Raw genomic sequence first — 23,019 nt, forward strand, 5'->3', positions numbered from 1 at the left:
AATATTTTAAAACTATGTGTTTGCCTTGATATACACCTATACTTTAACTTGACCTACATCAAACAATGTCTAATATCTCTTACGATAAGGATCTTAAAAGGAGTTTTATTGATTACAATTTGAATCAATATGAATAGAGATCCTTCGCGCGTCACTATGATTGACAAGAAAATTATTTCTCGGGTTAGATAGGTCAAGATAAACTTATGTGTAGGTAAATTATATTATTATAAATGTCTCATGTCTGATGTTAAGTCATTAAATAGCATTTATTAGTCCAACTGTCAATAGATAAATTGTATGGATAAGGATATACGTATAATATTCTACATTTAATTACGCTAAAAGTGTTGATAATCGTAGCACACCGTCCGATGTCAAATCAGAATGATTACAATCAAAGTTTTCATGCGGTCTGATAAAGTGCCATTCATCTTCATACTCATTTATGAGATCAGAACAAAGTGTGCTCATAATGTAACAAGGACTTTTAATATCCAGTATTTAATTGTTACTAAATAATTACTAGAGAACCAGTAACCTTTGCTATAATAGACATATTTATTTGTATTATTACTGAACAATTAATTACGTAGTAGTAACCTGATTCTTGAATAAGCTCGAACGCAAATTGTATGTTATTAGAATTACCTCGTAAAACTGAAGTGGAAGAAAAACCAGAATTTCCACCGAGTATGCACGCAATCTTGATATAAAAAGGAGCAAATTTTCATAAAACTTTCGATCTATGTAATTTTAGATACACATAATACAAAAACCGGGGGAGAGTGGAACTTGCGTTAATTTTTCTATTTGTTACCTTATATATTAGGTATATATTAGCTCTTACTAAATGAGAAATACTTTTGTCCTTATCCGAAGATACAAACCATATAACCCCATTCGTACACTATGCAAGTAGGTATACTTTTACAGTATGCACATTTTACATACAGCAATACAACGATATCTAAACTAAGCTGACACACATAACCACAGATAAATCTCTAAAGCTACTCATAGATGGCATTAACCTAAAAAGTAATATTTTTTAATTTAAAAGCTAATTTTGCTGATACCGGTACCGGTAGGCTTAAAAAGTTATTGAACATTTATTTATTTTTAATTAATGTTCTTTTAAAATTGTTGTCTTTCGTGGATTAAAAATTAACTACAATTCTCGATAAAGAAAAATAACAAAATATAAGAAAGGGTCAGTAAAGCAAAAATTAAGCTCATTGAATGTGCAATACAAACTTTGGGCATGACAAAATACAGACAAATACACTGCTAGTGTACCTATGTACATAACAAGTATCAAAAAAAAACTGTTCTGTCGTCGCTCAGTAAGCCATAGTAAACATTTTATTTGTATGTAGCGCGCACAACGGAAATCTAGAGCGTGCACTCACAAACAAGCGACAGAAAAAACAAAACACAGCTCATAAACTACTTACTAAAAAACTACTTAACTAATGAATTTAATAACTTCCAAAAATACACTAAAACAGCCCTAATTACCAACAACAATAACTGCATTAACAGGCGAACTAATAACCGCATTCATTGGCACGCCAAACAAACAAAAGATAACGAATACTTCGGCGATAATTTGTGACCCCTGGTCGGGAACACGGGATGCGGCCATTCATCGCGCAGTCAGTGTAGCTTCGTCACCGATATGTGGTTACATAAACTTGTGTTCCTCTCCATATTCCTTGCGGTTTCTGCTCAAGGTGTGTTTATTGTGAATTTTGTCTGTATTGTGATACAGTTCCTCATTCTGAACAATTATATGAAGAATCTTTATCTTCCAGTGTGGTATATTGTGTCATTTTTTCTTGTTCTTGTTTTTTTATTGTTTTCGTCATTGTTTTTGTAATCGTAATATCGTATGATGTTCTTTATCGGTTATATTATTTTTGACTCTACTATTATTTGGTTAAAATCTAAATTATGGTGTTGAATAAGTTAAAACAAGCGACACGTGTATTTGTAATACGAGCTGCAGTAATACGCAAGTCGTTTACTAAGCCTTTATTAGATTCACTTACTTCGTTGCATAGTATCAATTATGATAATGTATAATTTGTAGAAAGGTTTCTAGACTAGTCTAATTACTGAATGTCATGTTGCTGAACTTCATCATTTCAACTGATCCAGATATCACTCAAATGGTACCAAAAGTGTACTTCTCATTCTACAGTGCTCTTAGTGAAACAAAATTATATAGTCCAAATATTGGGGTTAACTTATGTTTTAACCATAAAATTCCAGATGACACAGAAGAGGACACGAGTGATACCGTGAAGCTAGCCGAAGGAGAGCAGAAGCTCAGTGAGAACATTCTAGCAATGATCGAGCACTTCAAGCAACCAGACCCGGTCGGTCTCCCGGGCGCCGAGATCCCGGACCCCTACCCCGTGCCCGACATGAAACAATCCCTCTCGTTCGGAACCCTCAACTTTAAGAACACGGCTGTATACGGCATCAGCAAGTTCCGCATCTTGTATGTAGACGCTGAAATTGGAGCAATGGAGGTAAATAAATTAGTTGATAACTTATTCTTGGACCTTCTTATCGTAGTAAACAAACTTGTTTAAAATATTTGTCAGTGAGGAGAATTGTTGCGTCTGCCGATTGCAGGATGCGTACACGTAATAATGACAGTTGAGAATGCTATTTTAATAGAAAGCGTGGTAACATGGAACTTAATATTTTAAGAACAAGATCTTACTTATGAAACTTAGCAGAAAATTAAAGAGTAAAATGTTTACTTCGGTATTAATTACCCAAAATTCTTATATGTTTCAGGTCCACGCAGGAATGACTATAGACGTTTTACAAGCTCGCGGAAACTATACCTTGTCAACCTGGTTGAACAGAGCACAAGGACCTTTCACAGTTAATGTCACTGGCCTGAAGGTCACAGCAAAAGCCAACCTTGGCGTAGAACGAGATGGAAAACTTCGTGCCCAAGACATTGTCATAGATCTAGGCTTTAACACAATCTCCGTTAACTTTGAAAACTTGGGATTCTTTGGTGGAATGTTTCAAGGAATAATCAATACAATCGGCAATTTCCTCTTTGACTCAATCAAACCTTACGTACTAAAAGAAGCCTACACTAAGGTCAGAGCTGAAATTAACTCCAAACTCGATGAGGTCGCTGGTGACATGCAATTCCCTAACTCCATCTCCCCACTTGACATGGTGATCATTGATGTCCGAAAGAAAGTCCGTGACATGCAACTGGATCCTTACCGAATCAAGGACTACAATGCCACTGTAAGCGTATTCACTGTCTCCTTAGCAAATACTTGGCTTACAGGAATATCATCTTTCCAAAGAGTTGGCAACATAACTTTGAAAATGGAAAACAATACGGCTGTGGCAGACTTCGAAATTGGAACACAAAAGCTTGAAGGGGCAACTCAGTGGGATATATCGGCAGTAGGAGGATTGGTTTCAAGAGCTGGAACTGCATCATTTTCAGTGGAATATATCAGTGCTAGGGTAATTTTAGCACAACCACTGGACACCAGAAAAAAGCCAATATTTAGGGACATAGATCTCGAGATCGGTAACATTCAAGTTCGGTGCAATGGCGCCGGTACTATTGATTATGTCCTTGAATTCACAGTTAATGTTTTACCAAATCTGCTGAGGTACCAGATTATGGATGCTTTAGAAGGTCCTCTAAGAGAGAGGGTGCAACAAGAGCTAGATAAGCTGAACGTCGAGGAGATAATTAAGCAAGAACTGCCCAAACTAGACGAAATGCAGGGAACTGGGTTCAAGTTATCAGATCTCAAGGAGTCAGTGTCAAATAAGAAGCCGTATGATGAAGATGAATTCTTCAACTTCTAATACGCCAATGTTTACTTTGTGATCCCAAAGACTTCCTATTTGAATTTGCTATTCTACTTATTTATTGAATAAATTAGATAATACGTCTCACCTTTATTTTATTACTTCACCTTCAACTTGTATTATTTTTCGGCCCACTGGGATTATGTCGTCATCATGCTTCCGCGACTGGGTTCTTGTATTATGTCACTGAGGATCTAATGCATACTGTACAGAATATTACATAATTTATCATCACTAGCCCAGATTTAACAGAAATCACAGCATAGAAAGATTTCAATAGTCCTGTTTCAATTTGCAGAAGTATTGATTTTCAAATAACGCCATCTATGAAATTCGCAAAAGATTACATCGTCATAACCCACAGCGACATAAGAAACATGATTGGGAACCAGTTTTTGTCCACATTAACAGATGGCGTTGATGTCAGCAAACTTGAAAACCGAAAGCAACCATAAGAGCCCCTTCACACTAGGTAGTAAATTTTGCCATGAGTATACACTCGGTTTGGTGATCTATCGCGCGTACACCCTCATATTTGAACTTCATCGAACCAGTAGTCGCTAGTTATCAAGGTTCCCAGATGCAATTTATAGATATGGGTCGATCATTCAAAATGTCGGAACAAAAATTTCACTATTTCGAAAACACTTTATCGCGTTAAAACTAGAATTTACACGAATATACTTAATATTCCCTAGAATTGATTCGAACAACAGGGTTTTACAGCTACTAGAGTCAATGCATATAAAACTCAATCCATTTGTAACTTGATCGAATATTTGCAAGTTAATCCGTCTTCTCAGGACAATTCTGCTGACTAAGAACATTGTCTTCAGTAACATAACTAAGCAAGTTTTAATCTAACGAATTCTCTCATGGCACACACTTGGATCTCCCGTTTGACACAGCAGGAAATCCTTGGCATTACTTACTCGTTGATAATGTCAATTCACTGATAAATCGTGACCCCTGACTCCAAACTGAGAGTTCTAACTGAACATTATTTGGTTCCTTTTAGTCATAATTTGTGCCATTAGCTGTGAGGATGTGGGTCCATAAAATATTACTGTTTTCTATGTTCGTCTGTGTTCTGACACAAGGTGTGTACAGTGCATCCAAATATTTATTTGTTATGTTTAGTTTTGTGTTTTGTGACTAATTAAAGTCTTCGCACTCTTCGCAGTTTCCATAATATTTGGTTATAACGCCCTTGTCGAAGTTTTGTCGTGTGTGAACAGGGTGATGAGTCAATATTAGATTTTGATGCGTATTTATTTCACGTTGTTCGTGACGTCAAGATGGATATGTAAAAGATCGGGATAAACATTATTTGCAATGTTGTACTAAAACCTTTTGAAGTGCTAATTGAAGACTTAAAATGTTAGTTTAGGTTTTTTGAAACTTTTGATGTATCAGTCCTTAAAAATAAGCTTTATAACATAAATTAATCAAACCGTCACCATAAAGTTTTAATTTTTACGCAGTGCTAGAAAAATATACAAGACTATGCTAAGCTATGTGCAATTAATCTAAGTGACTATTAGTCATAACATCACAATCACCTTGTCAAGTAGGTACAATATCATATGCGTAACACGTTTCTATCCATTCATCTGTGTCTGCCGTATACTCCGGCTTATCTTTCGATGATACAAATGCTCTGAATACACATTTACCATCTAAAACAATGATTTCAGAGGAATCAGATGAAGTAGCAACAGATTTCGCGCTTGCCAATGGAGAGAAGAAGATGAGTGAGAACATACTGCTTATATTGGATCACTTTAAGCAAGCTGACCCGGTCGGGTTGCCGGGCGATGTGATCCCGGATCCGTGCCCCGTGGCTGATATGAAGCAGTCCCTGTCAGTAGGCACGCTGTACCTGACGAATACGTCAGTTTATGGAATCAGCAAGCTTCGCATCTTGCATGTGAACGCTGAAATTGAAGATCTAGCGGTAAATATGGGTTTATTATACACTGAAGACTCTATATAAACTGAAGAGACGTCTACAGAAATTAGCATTTATATTTACCTTTGTAATTTATTTAATTACTTTACTATCTCTCTCATCTCTCTTCTACTAAAACTGTTTAAAAAAAAGACTTACTTATTCAATTTACAATTCCAGGTGGAAGCATCATTCAGCATAGACGTGCTACAGGGCCGAGGCAACTACTCGATATCTTCATGGTTCGGATCGTCTAAGGGACCGTTCACCGTCGACATCCACGGCTTGCATGTAATCGCTCAGGCCAATGTCGGCGTGGAACGCGACGGGAAACTTCGAGCACAGAACATCGCTTTAGCTCCCAGTTTCAATACTATCTCCATGAACTTTGAGAACTTGGGCTTCCTTGGAGGAATGCTACAGAGCTTCATAAACACTGGAGGAGCTGCCCTCTTTGACTCCAGTTTACCTACGATCCTCAAAGAAGTCTACCCTAAAATCAGAGCTGAAATCAACACCAAACTGGAAGAAGTAGCCGGTGATTTGCAGTTTCCTAACTCTATTTCTCCTTTAGACATGGTCCTTATTGACGTCAGACACAGAGTGAGTGATATGAAGCTAGATCCGTACAGGGTTAAGGATTACAACACGACCATGAGCGTATTCACGATCTCTTTGTTAAATACCTGGATTTTAGGAGTCTCGTCCTTCCAGAGAGAGGGTAACATAACTTTGAGGTTGGAAAACAATACAGCTGTGGCGGACTTTGAAATTGGCACACAAAAGCTCGAAGGAAGAACTCAATGGGACATCTCAGCCATAGGTGGTATGGTGTCTAAGGCAGGTGCTGCAGCATTCTCAGTAGAATACATAAGTGCTAGAATAATCCTTGCACAACCGCTTGATACGAGAAAAACTCCTGTGTTCAGGGACATAGATTTTGATATAGGTAACATCCAAGTTCGAATGGATGGAGCTGGCACCATAGACTACGTCGTTGAATTTTTAGTCAATGTAATTCCCAATTTATTGAGGTATCAGATCATGGATGCCTTGGAAGGACCTCTTAAAGAGAGAATACAGCAAGAATTAAACAAATTGAATGTAGATGAGCTGATAAAGGAAGAATTACCTAAAATAGATGAAGTTCAGGCTTCTGGCTTCAAACTATCAGCTCTCAGGGGCCCAGTTGTGGTAAATACTACGTATGACGAAGATGATTTCTTTAATTTTTAATCATTGTTTGTTTAGATTATGTAACATTATGTATAGTGTATTTAAATAGATGTTAATTGCAATGATTGTATTACTATGTATTTTCTGTGTACTTAATTAAGTATTCAGTGACACATCAAAAATGAATTTTGTTTTACCTACGTAGCCTACCGGGTGCCTACTTAATATTATATTCCTTTGTTTTATTATTGAATCATCAATTCGTTGTGAAGGATTTTTAAATAGAATTTTATTTAAACAATTAGTTTAGTTTGCCTTCTTCTTAATCCCAATGCTTAGATCGATCACACATTTGTATTTATAGCTACAAAAACATCCCACTGCATTTATTAATAGCACATGAAACGAAAATTGCACAAAGAATAATAACAAAAAGGCTTTATTTAGACTTAAAAACTCACATAAAAAGATGACCGACATTATATTACCTCGTCACGAATGCACTCGGACCGGTAGTAACGGTATCGAAATTCGATTTGGCTGTATCGAGAATCGTTTCGGAAAATCATTAAAGCGAAATATCGATTAGTTTAAAACGGCATGCAATCTGTATGTAATGTGTTTTTTGTGTACCGTTTCCCTGCCTACTGGTATGTTTTATTTTAATTGGACATTTTTTATCGAAAGATGGAAGGATATAAAATGTCAATAGGTACTGGATTAGGTTTTTACCGAATTGTATCAAGGACTGATTGTTTTGCATAATAGAAATGATGGTACTAAAATTAGACTGTTGAGCTTTCTCAATATCTACTATTTATTTGACGTACCTACTTACTACTTTTTTGATGTTTTTGTCAAATAATTTCTCAGAATTCGAATTCGAATGACGTCAGATATCAACCTTAATCGAATAACAATAAACTACTCATCGACACCGAAGAGGTCATTATTCCCACAGGGTCTCATTAATATTCAGGACTCCATACGTACTTACATCGCTTACGTATTAAGAAGTAATAAAAACCGGCCAAGTGCGAGTCGGACTCGTGCACGAAGGGTTCCGTAAATTACAGTTAAATCAACCTATCTCAAAAACTATAAGAGATACTTTGATCAAACCAAAAATCGTTGAAAGAGTTAATTAGCATGCATCACCTCTATTTTTTTTAGAATTTTATACCCCGTAGTTATAAAAATAGAGGGGGGGGGACATACTTTTTACGACTTTGAGAGCTGATATCTCAAAAACCGTTCACTTTAAGAAAAATGTTTTTTAGAAAACTTTATATCATTTTAAAAGACCTTTCCATTGATACCCCACACGGGTATGTACATCGAAAAAAAAAATTTCATCCCTCAGTTACATGTATGGGGGGCCCCACCCCCAATTCTTTTTTTTACTATTTAGTGTCATATTTTTGTAGCGGTTCATACAACACATATTCCCATCAAATTTCATCACTGTAGTACTTATAGTTTCCGAGTAAATCGGCTGTGACAGACGGACAGACGGACAGACGGACAGACGGACATGACGAAACTATAAGGGTTCCGTTTTTGCCATTTTGGCTACGGAACCCTAAAAACGAATCTTAATCTTTCTTTATGCCGTGGATGTCTTTTTTTCAACCTTCCCATGGCTTTAATTATTCGTAATATAAAGTTTGGGCATAAAATAAGTTGGTTGTCGATTGAAATTCCTGCCACATAAAATAAGGAGCTAAATGTAGCCATAATGTAAGAGTTCAGTGACAGTAAGAAGGCCATCTCTTTGGTGACAATCTCATGCAAAATGCGTATAATTCATGCCAGGCGTCTAAAACTTTATTAACCTAGTGTAGCTATTTGAATTATAATGAAACTTTATATGTAGATTGGACCTTAAATGACGACTTTGATGAGACTGAAGAATCGCCTATTTTTATAATGAATATTATAGTAAGCCAAATGATACACATATTACTATAATGCAGTAAAAAAAAGATTCCTAAATTTCACACACATTAATAAGCGTATATTCAGACTGTTACAGAAAACTGATTATTGTATTTTCAGAGTATTCAAGTGTAAGTTTTTAATAAATTGAAGCAATGCAAACAATTAATATTAGATCACTATACAAAAACAAAAGAAAGTGAAATGTGAGAAATACAATGAAATGTTTAGTCACAAACATTTGTACGAGACAAAAGAAAAATAAAAAAAAACCGCATCCGCAAAAATGTGTAGAAAACCTGCGGTCAACGCATCTTGTGTCTTGAAGAGGTTCGACACGACACCATTGCTCCCGCCGAGGCAGCACGCGCCGGACGCTTGCCGGCTTTCAGAAAAAAAAAGCGAATTTGTCGATTCCAAAAATTCAAATTAGGAATTGAAAAGCGAATCGTGGGAAAATTTAGTTTTAATTTTTAAAGATGGCGAATTATCAAGTGTTATTATTATTGTTCGCTGTTGTGATCGCATCGGGAGCTTCAAATACACGTAAGTACTAAAAGAAAGTAGACGGACGAGTGTTACTTTTTGTGTCATTTCATTTTACTCACTTGGTTGGTGCTATATTGTTTTGACAGGAAAATTACCGAATGCACAATATGAACTTTGCTTAATTTTTGCCAACTCTCAAAATATCCTTAATGGTGCACTAAAAGCTTTTTGAACTTTTACTTTTTTTTTTATTATTTTCGTCAAAAGTCGTTGCCGTTCAAGCTTTTGCTATTTTGAGATTTTTCACACATTAGATTATTATTTATTGTTATGTGTAGATGACGAAAATACAACGTATCCAATTTTTGCGTAGCTTCTAATTATTCAAAATTATCTTAGTAAAAAAAGAGAGCTTTTAAAAATAAAAACGCACAAAATAAAATCCATCTCATACCGGTTTCATAAATGCGTTAATATACATTTTCAACCTCCTTAGAGGTCAAAAACATAATATGCAAATGCCAATTTGATCGGGGAAATTGGAGTTACAGTCATGACATAGCACGTGTAATATATTAAATAGTTAATAACGGTAAACATAAACAATGTAAATACATAGTTTATGAAATTGAGGAAAACAACTTTCGCAATAACCCGTGAATAGGTCTTTTATCCATAAAATAAAAACCTTTGACTTTAACATGGAAAATCACGTTCCTAACAAGCTATTACGTACCACACTAGTTCAATAAAATTCCTATTTGATTTTAGACGCAAACGATCATGCAATTTTGATGTAGACTTTGTTACACTTAGTTTTCCAAAGTTAGGTTAATATTTTTAGTCTAATTAATTATGGTACTTCCTGCGATTGACACACACACATTGTAATTGAGCCTAAATATAATCCATGCATAACCCAAATGGCAGTTATTGCTATAAATATAATTTATAAACGGGATATTTTTGGCGAAACCAAAAAAACATTCAGATACCAAATTATCCAGCTTTTTTATATTTTCACCATTAGCCATTTACAGACAGATAAAACTAAAAAAAAAAGTATTAAAATTGGTTAATCCAGGCTACGGGCTGATGCAGGAACAATCATTTACTATAAAAACCCCCATGATAAACTTACGTTTAAGAAAAGCAGTTAAAGCAATTCAGGCAACTGCACCTTGACTTTCTCACATTACGGTACAAGCGTTAAGGTCCTCGTAGAGAACATAAAAAAAATATCAAGTATGATCACCAAGTGGCTATTAATGTTTACATTTAGTTACAAAATTAACAGTGTACATAACGAGAAAGTCGAAACACTTTCACTTGCACCATATTCGTGCGAATCCTGCTAACATCGCCACACAAAGAAATGTTGACTTTGTCCTTTTAAAACCTGTTGTATGCTTGAAATTCAGCTTAGAAACAGTGAGTGTTGATTATAACTAGGCCACTGGGATTTTCCCTGAAAAGTAGGTTTTCAAGCAGTCACTGTTTTTGAAATAGGCAATAAAAGAGTTTCTGCTCATGAATATCATACAATGTAAGTTTCAAATTAATTTGTAATGCATATCATATTTAAAATGCATGAATATTCTACTAATGCTTAAATCTTCAATTCACGGTTAAATTACAAATTACCGTAACAAACACAAAAACTGAAAATCTTGGACTACATGATGCAAGGTCAATGATTTATTCATCCTATTATGAAACATATGTATTTTACGTAAAGGTCAGGTTTTAAATAACAATGACCAGGGTTTTTTGATCGTGGTATCTTCGGTCAAAAGATTTTGAAGGGTGAATTGTAAGTCAGATTTGTGTAACTAACTTCAGGCTTAAATGTTGTACCTAATAAGTCTCAAAGAATAATCTCCATAAAGCACCATGACATAATATTCCAACAACAATAATGACTATAATAAGAGCACAAATGATTCATTACGTAAAGCCGTCGTTAAGCACGGAAGCCTAGGAAAGTAGGAGAAATGTTTAATGCTGGTTGAGTAATCGGGACGCCATGACACTAAGACGCAATGCTCATACTAATTTCCACGACGACAGCCTGGTAGGTTAGGATGGCAAACTACACTTTTATCATAAACTAGATATTTATGTCTGAATATAAAAATTATATAGGTATGTGAAAAATCATCATATGACCTCTCCCGATCAGACAACTTTTTTCATCCTTAAGTCCTTCGTGTAACAATGCCACGATAACTCCTTCAATACCACGCCACCTAAAAATATTAAAAAAAAACTTAATTGGTGGTTTCCATGACTACAAGTTAATGTTCCACTAAAAAACGGTTGCTATCTATCTAAGTATAAAATAAAATTCTGATTTTCGGTTGAAATTCGAATTTCTGTCGGCTACAAAGAGGCCGATTGATTAGTCAATATTTTTATTTATTATTAAAATTAACACACAAAGCTATTTATTGTCTATCTGAGTATCTATAAATTATCATATAATGAGTATTATACAATTACAATTGTAATGATTATATAGTAGTCCTTTGATCAACATTGTCGCTTCCTTTGTCTTTTGTTGATTCTACTTCATCAGAACAATTGTTAGAAGTACATACAAAAGATCAAATGGTTCCAACACATGTTTTGATACCTTACGTATATAAAAATCGTTCATAAAGTTATAAATATTTTATTATTATCTAAGAAGTCTCCTCTACAGTCAAAAGGTCGAGATCACAGAAAGCCTGCCCTGCAATGAGATTTAAAATGATGAAAAAACAATATGCCTTAGATTCATTGTTTTGCCTTGCACTATCACACCAAAAGAGACCTAAATCAAGATCAAACTCGTAAACTAGATCACCGTTTTACCAAAGTTACGATCTTAATATTAATTTTAATCGTTTTTAGGGTTCCGTACCTCAAAAGGAAAAAACGGAACCCTTATAGGATCACTTTGTTGTCCGTCTGTCTGTCTGTCTGTCTATCTGTCTGTCTGTCAAGACCCTTTATCTCAAGAACGCGTGGACGTATCAAGCTGAAATTCACATGAAATACTCAGGTCTATTGTCCCTTTAAGCTGTGAAAATATCAAACTTCTACGCCAAGCCAATCAAAAGATACATCCGATTATGTCGATATTTTCAACAAATTTTCGACACTCGCAAAGGAATCAAAACCTACAGGATACTTCCCGTAAACTCAGAGTCTTGAAATTTGGCATGAAGCATTGTCATATAATGCAAATATAGGAAAAATTACGAAAATCTCATTTTTTTAGTTATATAATGTAAAAAAAATATTTTAATAAAATGAAACTTACTACCTTATTTCTCACAAACGAATAAAGGTATCAAATTGAAATTTATACCAAATACCTAGGTCTATTGTCCCTTTAGGCAGTGAAAAAATCAAACATCTAAGTTAACGCGATCAAAATATACAGCAGTTATACCGACACCTTAGACGAATTTCCGTCACACGCCAGGGAATCAAAACCTACAAGGTACTTCCCGTGAACTCAGAATCTTGAAATTCGGCAAGAAGCAACGTTACATAGTACAGATAAAGGAAAAATTGCGAAAATGATAAATTTGAAGTTACATAAAATATTAAAATATTATCAAATCAAATCAAATATTTCCCTCATTTCAATGGGGAATTTAAACGACCAAGTTTGACGGATTTGAGAAATCATTTCTTTGTAGTAAAAGAGTATACTCGCCGTTTATTTCCATTGTCATCAGGTCAGGATCTGATGATGGAAATCCTGAGAAATCGAGGGCAACTATCAGAAATTGTAGGCATGCATAGGATTAAAACTTGATTCTCAGATGTATGTCAGGTGATACTAACAAACAGTGAAGGTTTAGAGCTTACCTGATGATGGAGACGTGAGAAAGTCGAGAGAACTCCTCAACGGTATGTTTTAGTAACGTCGTGTTTGGGCTTATTTTATTCGTATTGGTGAAGACTTTCCACATAGATAAGTTTGACTGCCATTGTGGGATCGATAGCAAATATCAGATATAGTGCCCAAACACGTGGTAGTTGCAACATACCGTTCAGGAGTTCCCTCGACTCTCTGTAGTCTCCATTATCAAATCAGCTAAAAACCTTCACTGTTTACAAGTACCCTCAAAAATACACTCACATGTCTGGTTTTGACTCGATGCGTGCCTACAATATTCAAGAGTTGCCCTCGATTTCTCAGGGTTTCCAGATCCTCATCAGATCCTAGTCATCCGAATTGACATCCTCCTCCTTTATGAAAAGTCTTTAACAATAAAAACTAGCATTGCAACCTGTACAATCCTTTGAAACTGCTTGTCTTTTATATTTTTCAAACGATCCTGGACATTCGTCTCCATGGAATTTAATTAATAATTTTTTTAATAAAATATTTATATTCAAAGAAACGTCATACCATTCTCCACGATTTAAAACTACTTTGATTCATGTCCGCCAGTTTTTACAAAATGGGTCAGATATGCCCAATGACCTTAATTAGCTATTTTCAATCAGATTTCTGAATGATGACTACAAAATGTTGTATATAAATAACTTTAATAAAATAACTTTTACAAGGTACTGGCCTACTATTTTAGTTATATTATAAAATAAAAAATATTAACTATTTTGGTCTCACAAAATAATCATAACTATGATTGTTCTAAAGTGAACGGTTGGCGCGAGACTCACTTTTTATCTATACAGGATTTGTACGGAACCCTCGGTGCGCGAGTCCGACTCGCACTTGGCCGGTTTATTTAATTATTGTTTTAATCGTCGTAACATTAAAGTTGCCTATCATTATAACAAAATATGCATAGCTTTAGCCTTCAATTGAAAAAAAAGTTCCAAAGCTACTAAGTAGGTATGTGATCATAATATTTCTAATGATATGTCTTTTAACATTACTGCGATTATTATGATAAATTGCTCAACAAACACTTAGAAGTAATTTCGTATGTATCTCGTTAACGCACTTGAATGCTTGTCGACATATTCCTAAAATTATGACACTCGCTAAATTCATTGCTTAACTGTCGAAACGCAAATTGCTACAGCCGTTGCTTGAATTTCGACAAAAACTGTGCTTGAGTGGCTAATCTGATATTGGTGTGCGTTAATCTTGGATGTCTCATCTTTCTTGCGAAAGGAAATAACCACTACAGTAATTGAATTGAACAAGATTGGAGATACACAAATTCGTTCCCATTAAATCTGCGGGCAGCAACCGTACTAGGTTAGTTTGCTCGTATTCTTATATGTATATGAATATGTATTACCTACGTTATTATTATATACCTACGTTTAATTTGATAACATGAAGAAGCTTTCCAATAAATTAATCATTACCACATATTAAATTGATCATTATTCTTTTACATACTGCGAAAAACGTAATGTAAAAACCCATGGTTTTATTTTCAACATTTATCTCAAGAATTAATTTCCATGTCTGTTAGATTTATCGCAAAAATTTTATTCAAGCGACGTCTGGAATAAAATAACCATAAACGGTTGAATTTATACCAGCAATTGTGCATAAATATCTTTTAACTTGCCATTAATAAGGAGAATACTTTTAGCATAAAACATGGCACTCAACACTGGGTAATTAACAAATGTCATTTACTTGCAACGTTTATATTCGTCCTAAATGAATAAGTACACATTTTTGTCCTTGCCAGTTATATAATCAAATGTATGTAGCATTGAGATTTAATGCCCTAGTATTAGTGCTAACATACATTAGGCTCTGAACACGCAAAGAAATAATCTTAGGCTACAATTGGGGTCAGTGTACCTACTCCGTCCGTTCAGTCTCCTAAACGGGTATTAGTAGTATTTGTCCTAGTTCTTGAGAAGTTTGCACCTTGACCTTTAATTGGTTGCCAAGTTAAACTACATAGTTCGAGGTACTTATTAGTAGAGAATTTATCCTTTTTGCTATATTGAGCGAAGTAGTCTTATCATAAAATGCATGCTGTAATCAAAATCAATTTTTATTAACTGACAGATATTTTTCTTGACAAGACATTTACAAATTAAACATTCGTTTACACTTAACATATTTTTACTAAATTGAACTTCAAAACTCTTACGACCATACGCATAATACATTAGCAGCAGCCTCCCAATAAAAACAAATAAAATGTACCATCAGAGCTAACCGTAAATGGTTTTTGCGAGATCGAGTTTCGCGGACAAGGTCTCGCGGCGGGTCATTGACCCGGCAGGTGCAACACCGTCCGTTACTTCCAACCAGTTAAAAAACTTCATTATGTCTGACACGTTCTGCCTCAGGCTATAGGCCCTTCTTCGGATTATTATAGTTTAGACGCACTTACAAAATATTGTTGCAATAGTTTCTTTTTGTTGATAATCATCTTGAAGAGGTTGCATTTCGTATAGTAGTTGCAAGCTGATGATGAAACTTACTCGTACGTACCTACTGATACTAATCTTTAATATGAGTGAATGTTCAAAGACAACGATGGCTAGAATCGTAGATCAACACTCATAATTAGGGGAGGGTGCAATATTAATTAGGTTAGGTCCACGTTTAACAGTGGCAATCAAACGTCAATTACCTATATAATGTTTGAAAATAAATATTAGTATTACTTGAATTTTTTTTCTCTTTGAAAATAAGTGGTTTAGGGAACAGTAATACCTTTTGGTAAAAAAAAGATCTAGTAGATAAATTGTATATTTTTGACTATTGATTCACAGAATAGTAAGATGCATTTTAATATTCGTACTACCAAGGATGGAGGATATCTAAGTAGACTTATTTATAGACACTACAAATCAAGGGCGGATCCAGCTTCGGCGTCAGGGGGGGGTCACACAGTCGTGGTCAAGTCACAAAAAATATTATAATGTAGCGTATACTTCTTTTAATATTAAAAGTAGTAGTATAAATACAATAAGCGCGATCGTAGCGAGCTCGAAATTTTTACGAAAATTGTTTTCATGTAGAAAATGGCCCGAGCAGAGTGAACGCAATTTCACGTATTTATACTACACACACGTGCCAAACAAAAAAGCGCGAGCGAAGCGAGCGCGAAAATTTTTGTTCAGGTCGACTAAGGTTAAAAAAGTGTTTATGTAGAAAATGGTCCGAGCTGAGTTAACGCGATTTCTTGGACATAATCACAGACGCAAAATTGCAAAAAGCGCGAGCGAAGCGAGCGCGAAAATTTTTATTCAGTTTGAGGACTAAAAGTAGATGAAAACGCTTTCTTGCTGTATAACAAATATACAGCACAAATACAAGAAAGCGCGATCATAGCAAGCGCGAGATTTTTTTCAGGTTGAAGACTAAACGTTTGAAAAGTTTGACGTTTTTTATTGTAGCAACAGTAAAACATTTTCTGTGAAAACTTCAACTGTCTTACTATTGGTAAGGGTTCATGAGATCAGGGCCGTCTCTAGCTCACGTAGCGCCTGGGTGCAATCATCACCCAAGCGCCACCTATGTATCTATTGAAAGATGTTGAGTAGTACATATTGATCGAAGTACTTTACAAGGAATATAAATAAGAACGTTCGAACGAAAGTCACTTTTTTTGTAGGTAAAGGACTTAAAAAATGTTTCCAAATCATTGTAGGCTCAAACTGTTAGCCAGATTTTAGTTATGAAAGTCAAGACAGGATAACGTAATTTTAAAAATATTATTAATACGAAATTTTTTGAGCCTACGACACAAAAGCACCTGATTAAGTACATACGCGAACTTTTTTAAATTATTTGTTTGAAGAATCACAAATCAGACTGGGAATTACGTACAAATAAAAAGAAACCGTGATTAGAGCGAGTGCCATTTGTGTTCGTTGAGTCGGTGCGTCAATAAAAACAATAAAAAATACAGTACAGTACAGTCATTTACTCGCGAGCGTAGCGAGCTAGAATTTTTTCACTAAGTTGGAGGATGTTAAAAGTTAAAAATAATCAAAATGATCAATCCAACAAAGCGAAGGCGACTTTTTTGTCAGTATCATGATACAATGTGGAACTTCCTTATCGAACGGGAGTAATTTCTTCGAAATTTCCTAGTGGTGGAGCGTCCCGCGGCGCCCCTGATATCGAGGCGCCCGGGTTATTCGCACACCCTGCACCATAGGTTAAGACGGCCCTGCATAAGATACAGCATGCAATGTAGACAACCCGGACAGCGGATTCTTAGTAACACGGTCCCGTTTCCCCTTTTGGATACGGATAAAGAGTAAATAAAGAATAGAGAGCGAGCGTTACGAGCACGAATTCTTCAGCAAAATACTCTACCTGTAACTATGTAGGTATCTATCTATTCAGTCGGAATAAAAATTATCTTATACTTATAACAAAAACATAAAACATCGTGTTTAACCATTTCAATTATTGGTCCTCTTAGGTCCTGAACCTGGCCCAGGGGGGGGTCATGACCTTGTGACCTACCCCCTGGATCCGCCGTTGCTACAAATAATGATGAAGTGAAAGTAGCAACAATATTAGACTTTCATTTGTTTGTTTGACTCACTTCAACTATTCACAGTTACATTGGACTTTGGTTTATTAACACTTAACGATAACCCGAATTAGCGAAGTAAAAAAGCTTATTTTGCTTAAGGAAAATAAGCTTTGACTGCTACACAAAAATATATCATTGCGTCGTATTAATTATGCAAAAACCACGCATAACTAAAGTATATATGATGATTTATCTCGTATGTTTAATACATAACTGCCCACATAATTACTCCTCATACAATTCTTAGTACAACAGTTATACCGCATCCAACAATGATAACTGATTGCATTGTCATTTATCTCTCATTCATCTCATTAATAGAAAGCTGATGAATAGCTACATCTGTCAGACAGACTCAAAAGAAAGAAATGGCTTATTCTGTCCACTATCTAACATATCCGCAGTTATCAAACGGTCACTCATCATTAACCTCTTCAGAAAAACACGAACAAAGACCTTCTTGGAATACGAACTTGGCTAAAACATTGTTAATCACACGATCGCTCCCAAGGCTTCATAGAAGTCTGCATTGTGTATCTATCAGTTCCTATCCTATTGTTTTCACCAAGTGAATGCCAGAACCGTTAGACGGTGCCAATAGCATACTAATATCTTCGCCTTATAACTAACGAAAGCCTGATTAACATAACAGCTGACTAATAAAATAACGTGAAACATTATTTATGGAATGTTCTTTGATTACCGTTGCTGAATCAGTGGCTGACTAATTCATTAAAAGCTGGTTTTATAAACAAAGAAATAGCCATATATAGGATAGCAACGGGGAGGGAACTTCTTTTGATTTTCTTTTGGCGTTTTACAATTTCAGAAAACGATACTTTTAATGAATGATCAGGATTTTAAAATAATTGTTTTATTATTATTTATTTACATAGCTATTCTAAAGGTTGTTTTTCCTTTACCCAGATATATTCGGCGGTCGGTGTTCCCGACGGGATCCCAACGTGGACGCTTGCTTGCTACGCAGTTTCAACTCGCTCATCGAGTATATGAAGGGCGGAGCACCCGAACTAGGAATTGAAGAGGTAATATAATGTTCTTCATTTCACGACTATTCTAAGTTATTTTGGAGAATATGAAATAGCTTAAGCAACTTGTAAGTGATCAAAAATTTTAGCTAAAAATGTATACATACTGATGAAAATCTATGTAATTAATATTGCAACCATAATACTTACTGTATCAAAAGCCTACGCTAAATCCATTGTTTTATAAAATTCCAGTCAGAACCTATCGTGATCGATGAGCTGTCAATCGCACTGGGAGGTGGACCTGACGGCTACCGCGCCAGCTTCAAAGACATCCACGCGACAGGAGCCTCCAACATGACCATCACTAACGTCAGGTAAAGTTTCTTCTCTATGTGCCTTATAAAAAAAAGTTCTATCAAGTTTTGTTAACTGGACTAGGCTATGGTTAAACAGTCGTCTACCAAGAGAATCTCTCCTTAAAATTTGTTAATAATAATTATGGCAAGAGAACTATCTTCTGCCCTTACTCTTGAATCTGGATTTTTATTGTTTGTAATTGTACAGCATAATATTTAGGCATCTGTGCAATTATAATACAATATTCCCGCTATCTCAACACTAGCTCTAAAGCGATGTCTATTAGTTTAGCCGGCTAATATTTATCACCAGATACGTTGTTCTTATAGTTGTTTGTATATATTATCACGTTCGACACATTGGTTCTCCTAAGTAAACTGTTTACCGTAAAAATAATGTGCCGATAAAAAGTTGCGCCATCCACGCCTCATGTCGCATTGTCATGCAATTCCTTACATAAGAACCGTTCCCACATGAAAAACTTAACAAAGAGCGCAACCAATTATATAATTATTTGTGTTTTTGCAACACTATTGTTACAACGTGAATTATGACTGACCATCTTTTCCTTAGCATCATTATCATTGGGTAATTTCTTATCTTTTTCACTTGCCTTTCTTAAATACAGCCAACTCTTACACTTCAAACTCTCAAAGCCTCCTTATTTTTAATGAAATAGATCAGTCGACATTCATATTTACATCTACCATTCTAACTTCCTTGAAAGCTATGTAGGTTGCCAAAATAAATTCCAAGTAAACTTTGAGTCACCGTTGTTTTGTAGCGCTAGCAAACATTGTGAGTGACAATATTGGAATGTTAGGAAATGAAAATATTAATTTAATATATTCTGACCACGTACGTCTACATGTCCATACAAGTTTTAAAACCGGGGTCGAAGGGGACAAAGACATAGCGACTCATAAAGCAAATAAAGCGGACAGGGTTAACGCATTCAGATTTGAAAAAGATCTTCAACAATGAGGTTAAATGCCTTGTTAGTACTCAAGGTTTTGAGATAACTATGCCGATGAATATGTTATGCTATTTAAATAATCTCGTAAAAATAAAGGCAATGGAAAACACTTTGCTTTGGTATTCAAGTCTAATTTATCAATTATCCGTTGCATTCCAATGATTCAATGGATGATTCAAAGACATTATTTGAAATACCGTTTACATATAAACACGGAACGATGTTCCTAAAGCAAATATTTAGGAAGGAGGATCATTATTGGCGCTGTTTTTCTACCTCTTCGTTTACTTACAATAATGTACTGCTATTTACTCTCCGGCTGCTAATGTGTTTTTCCCATCGATGTCGTTTTTCTTGTGTTTTGATTCACCTTCATGCAGCTTTTAATGCACGTTTCACCACACGTATTCAGAAATCCATCGCTTTGATAGTTTGCAATGTTTCATTAATGATACTAGTAGCCAAACGTTTTTGACTTTGAAAGTAAATGCACTCATGATACGCAGCATAAGTTAAATATTGCTGACAAGTCAGTAGTGCGCTGAGAAATCAATCAGGACCTAAAGAGTAAAGATGTATCTAGTACAAAAGACCTACCTTTTGAATTCAAACAAATAAATCACTCATCATCATTTTCCTGCCCTTATACCAAGTTTTTACGCTCATGTAATCGCTTATTTTCATGCAGCATAAAATATAGTGCCTGCCTTCTGCCTGACACTGACCCTCCTTAAGATGCTATTGATTTGGATTACCCACCTCATTGCGGATAATCCAGAGTACTGGTGGCACTAGGCATAACTCCCATAGTTGCCTCGTAGGTCACCTATAAGAGTAAACTAAGCAGGTCCTGTATAGATCCGGGATCCTCTATTGAAAGTGACTCTAACAAGTCATTGAACCCCAGGTCGGACCTGGAGACGCACCAGTTCCAGCTGACGCTGTGGGGGCCGCACATCAGCGCCCGCGCGCGCTACCGCTCCTCCGGCGTGCTGCTACTCGTGCGGGCTTCAGGAGGCGGCGAGTACTGGGGGGAATACGGTGAGTTTCTTCTTTGGCTTCAGAACGTTCTCTTACTCGTAAGGTATGAGTTGTCTAATGGAGGCTACTATCTCTTTTTGGGCACTGTAAGCTTCTATCTCCTTTTTGAAATTTTGCGTTAGATATGATTTTAGGTGTTCAAAAAACCCCAAATCTTTTCCTAATTCTGCGAAACTATTGAACAGATTTAGAAGTTATGGGTGTGTATCATTTTCATTACCAACATCAATTTTTTTATCACCTATTATCACAGAATGTCAGGTTTATGACTTACTTTCATACTTTCAAGAGCCAGTAAAACATGATCCCCTTGCAGATTTTTAATAGCAATCGCGAATTTAGACGACATTTGCCAACCGACTAAAAAACTGCCTACAATATTTTGTTGCGAACGATATTGAACAGGCTTTACTACCTGGCACCGAGACATCCTCCAATTAAAATTTCATAAAGTTAATTCACGATTTGTCATTTCTCCACAGAGGGTGTAAAGGCTAAGGTATATTTCCGCGGCGAGCCGTTCACCCGCGACGGCCGCACCTACCTGAAGCTGCAGCAGCTGAAGCTCGACTTCTCCGTCAAAGACATACAGATGGGCGTCGAGAACTTGCAGAATAGCAACGCTGTATTAGGTAAGGAAAGATAAAAATTATCATTACGATTTTCAATGACACCATTTGAAACAGACTAAATATGTAGAACCTTTTGAAGTATTAAAAGGTATTGCATTGCAAGCTATGTATGAAGAACAAGTGCAAATTCTCATATGAAGCTTCCATCAATATAATTTATGAATATCTTATCGACTCAAAAGAATGTTATCAACAATTTTTTTGAGGGTACAACGATAAGAAAGCCATAACTGGTTTGGTTATAGTTACAACCCATCGTGATATTATAGTGTTTTGAAACTTCTAGCTAACCACAATTTCTTTGGTACCAACAGAGGCAGCCCTGAACCTGTTCATCAACACCAACGCCCAGGAGTTGCTGAAGGAGATGAAGCCGGAGCTCAAGCGAGACCTGGCGGAGAAGATGTCGCGCTTCCTCGACAACATACTGCAGAAGATACCCTATGACGACTGGATCGTAGACTAGGATCAGAATAGGTTAATTTTTAAGTAAGGGAAAAAGATAGGGTCGGCTGTCATCATTTTGAAAAAAAAAATCGAAAAATGCGTGGTCTGTGTTTTATTCGTGGATAGATTTTTGGGAGCCGTTTTGCAAAATGACAAAGAAAAATTATCTAAGATTTTGGAAGTAAAATCTCATTTTACACCGCACTGTGTAGAATCTACTCAAATTATATTTATGTCGATGACAGCCCATGTGCAGGTGCTAAAATGACAAACTACACCAGTCCTTCTGTTTCTAAGAAGAAACTAGAATAATAATTTAGTTCATAAAGAATTTCACACACCGGTGTTTGATACTTTTATTATGATAGAAAATACGACTCTTATTGCAAAACATATTTTCTATAATAATAATCTTAAAATGTAGATATTAAGCTATTTATTTAGAGCTCCTGGTAGGATAAGACTTAATTCGACCTTTGGGTGACTACTGTATTATTAATTTACATTAATTTGTACAACTGTAATAAAGAATTTAATTTAAAATGTTCGTTTTTCTTAACCCTTACGAAAATCCCATATGGCCTCCATAAAAACAGAAAAAAATATTTAAATTCTGAAAAAGAAAAACTGACTAAACTTA

At 35.6% G+C, this 23,019-nt stretch overlaps 3 protein-coding genes across 3 annotated transcripts; all 3 read left to right on the forward strand.

Moving 5' to 3' along the window:
• Positions 1–1,549: 1,549 nt before the first annotated feature.
• Positions 1,550–3,960, forward strand: LOC126054947 (uncharacterized). The gene is made up of 3 exons (XM_049842007.2): positions 1,550–1,736; positions 2,278–2,540; positions 2,815–3,960. Exons 1-3 carry the CDS (start codon positions 1,682–1,684, stop codon positions 3,868–3,870), a joined length of 1,374 nt encoding a protein of 457 aa, XP_049697964.2. The 5' UTR covers positions 1,550–1,681; the 3' UTR covers positions 3,871–3,960.
• Positions 3,961–4,793: 833 nt separating this feature from the next.
• On the forward strand, positions 4,794–7,307 carry LOC110378944 (uncharacterized). The gene is made up of 3 exons (XM_021338444.3): positions 4,794–4,973; positions 5,571–5,830; positions 6,005–7,307. Exons 1-3 carry the CDS (start codon positions 4,919–4,921, stop codon positions 7,058–7,060), a joined length of 1,371 nt encoding a protein of 456 aa, XP_021194119.3. The 5' UTR covers positions 4,794–4,918; the 3' UTR covers positions 7,061–7,307.
• A 1,959-nt stretch (positions 7,308–9,266) lies between these two features.
• Positions 9,267–22,922, forward strand: Jhbp2 (Juvenile hormone binding protein 2). Its single transcript, XM_049842682.2, has 6 exons — positions 9,267–9,484; positions 18,862–18,980; positions 19,179–19,300; positions 21,167–21,300; positions 21,783–21,932; positions 22,247–22,922. The coding sequence occupies exons 1-6, from the start codon at positions 9,418–9,420 to the stop codon at positions 22,396–22,398; spliced, it is 744 nt and encodes a 247-aa protein (XP_049698639.1). The 5' UTR covers positions 9,267–9,417; the 3' UTR covers positions 22,399–22,922.
• Positions 22,923–23,019: the final 97 nt, after the last annotated feature.

This window comes from Helicoverpa armigera, chromosome 5 (assembly GCF_030705265.1).
Source record: "Helicoverpa armigera isolate CAAS_96S chromosome 5, ASM3070526v1, whole genome shotgun sequence".
Taxonomy (NCBI): Eukaryota; Metazoa; Arthropoda; class Insecta; order Lepidoptera; family Noctuidae; genus Helicoverpa; species Helicoverpa armigera.

Coding starts and splice junctions, on each gene's coding strand:
- LOC126054947 (XM_049842007.2), top strand. CDS start 1,682: ATGTGGTTACATAAACTTGTGTTCCTCTCCATATTCCTTGCGGTTTCT. Junction 1,737..2,277: donor CCTTGCGGTTTCTGCTCAAG/GTGTGTTTATTG, acceptor ATAAAATTCCAG/ATGACACAGAAGAGGACACG. Junction 2,541..2,814: donor CTGAAATTGGAGCAATGGAG/GTAAATAAATTA, acceptor TATATGTTTCAG/GTCCACGCAGGAATGACTAT.
- LOC110378944 (XM_021338444.3), top strand. CDS start 4,919: ATGTGGGTCCATAAAATATTACTGTTTTCTATGTTCGTCTGTGTTCTG. Junction 4,974..5,570: donor CGTCTGTGTTCTGACACAAG/GTGTGTACAGTG, acceptor CAATGATTTCAG/AGGAATCAGATGAAGTAGCA. Junction 5,831..6,004: donor CTGAAATTGAAGATCTAGCG/GTAAATATGGGT, acceptor TTACAATTCCAG/GTGGAAGCATCATTCAGCAT.
- Jhbp2 (XM_049842682.2), top strand. CDS start 9,418: ATGGCGAATTATCAAGTGTTATTATTATTGTTCGCTGTTGTGATCGCA. Junction 9,485..18,861: donor ATCGGGAGCTTCAAATACAC/GTAAGTACTAAA, acceptor TCCTTTACCCAG/ATATATTCGGCGGTCGGTGT. Junction 18,981..19,178: donor CCGAACTAGGAATTGAAGAG/GTAATATAATGT, acceptor ATAAAATTCCAG/TCAGAACCTATCGTGATCGA.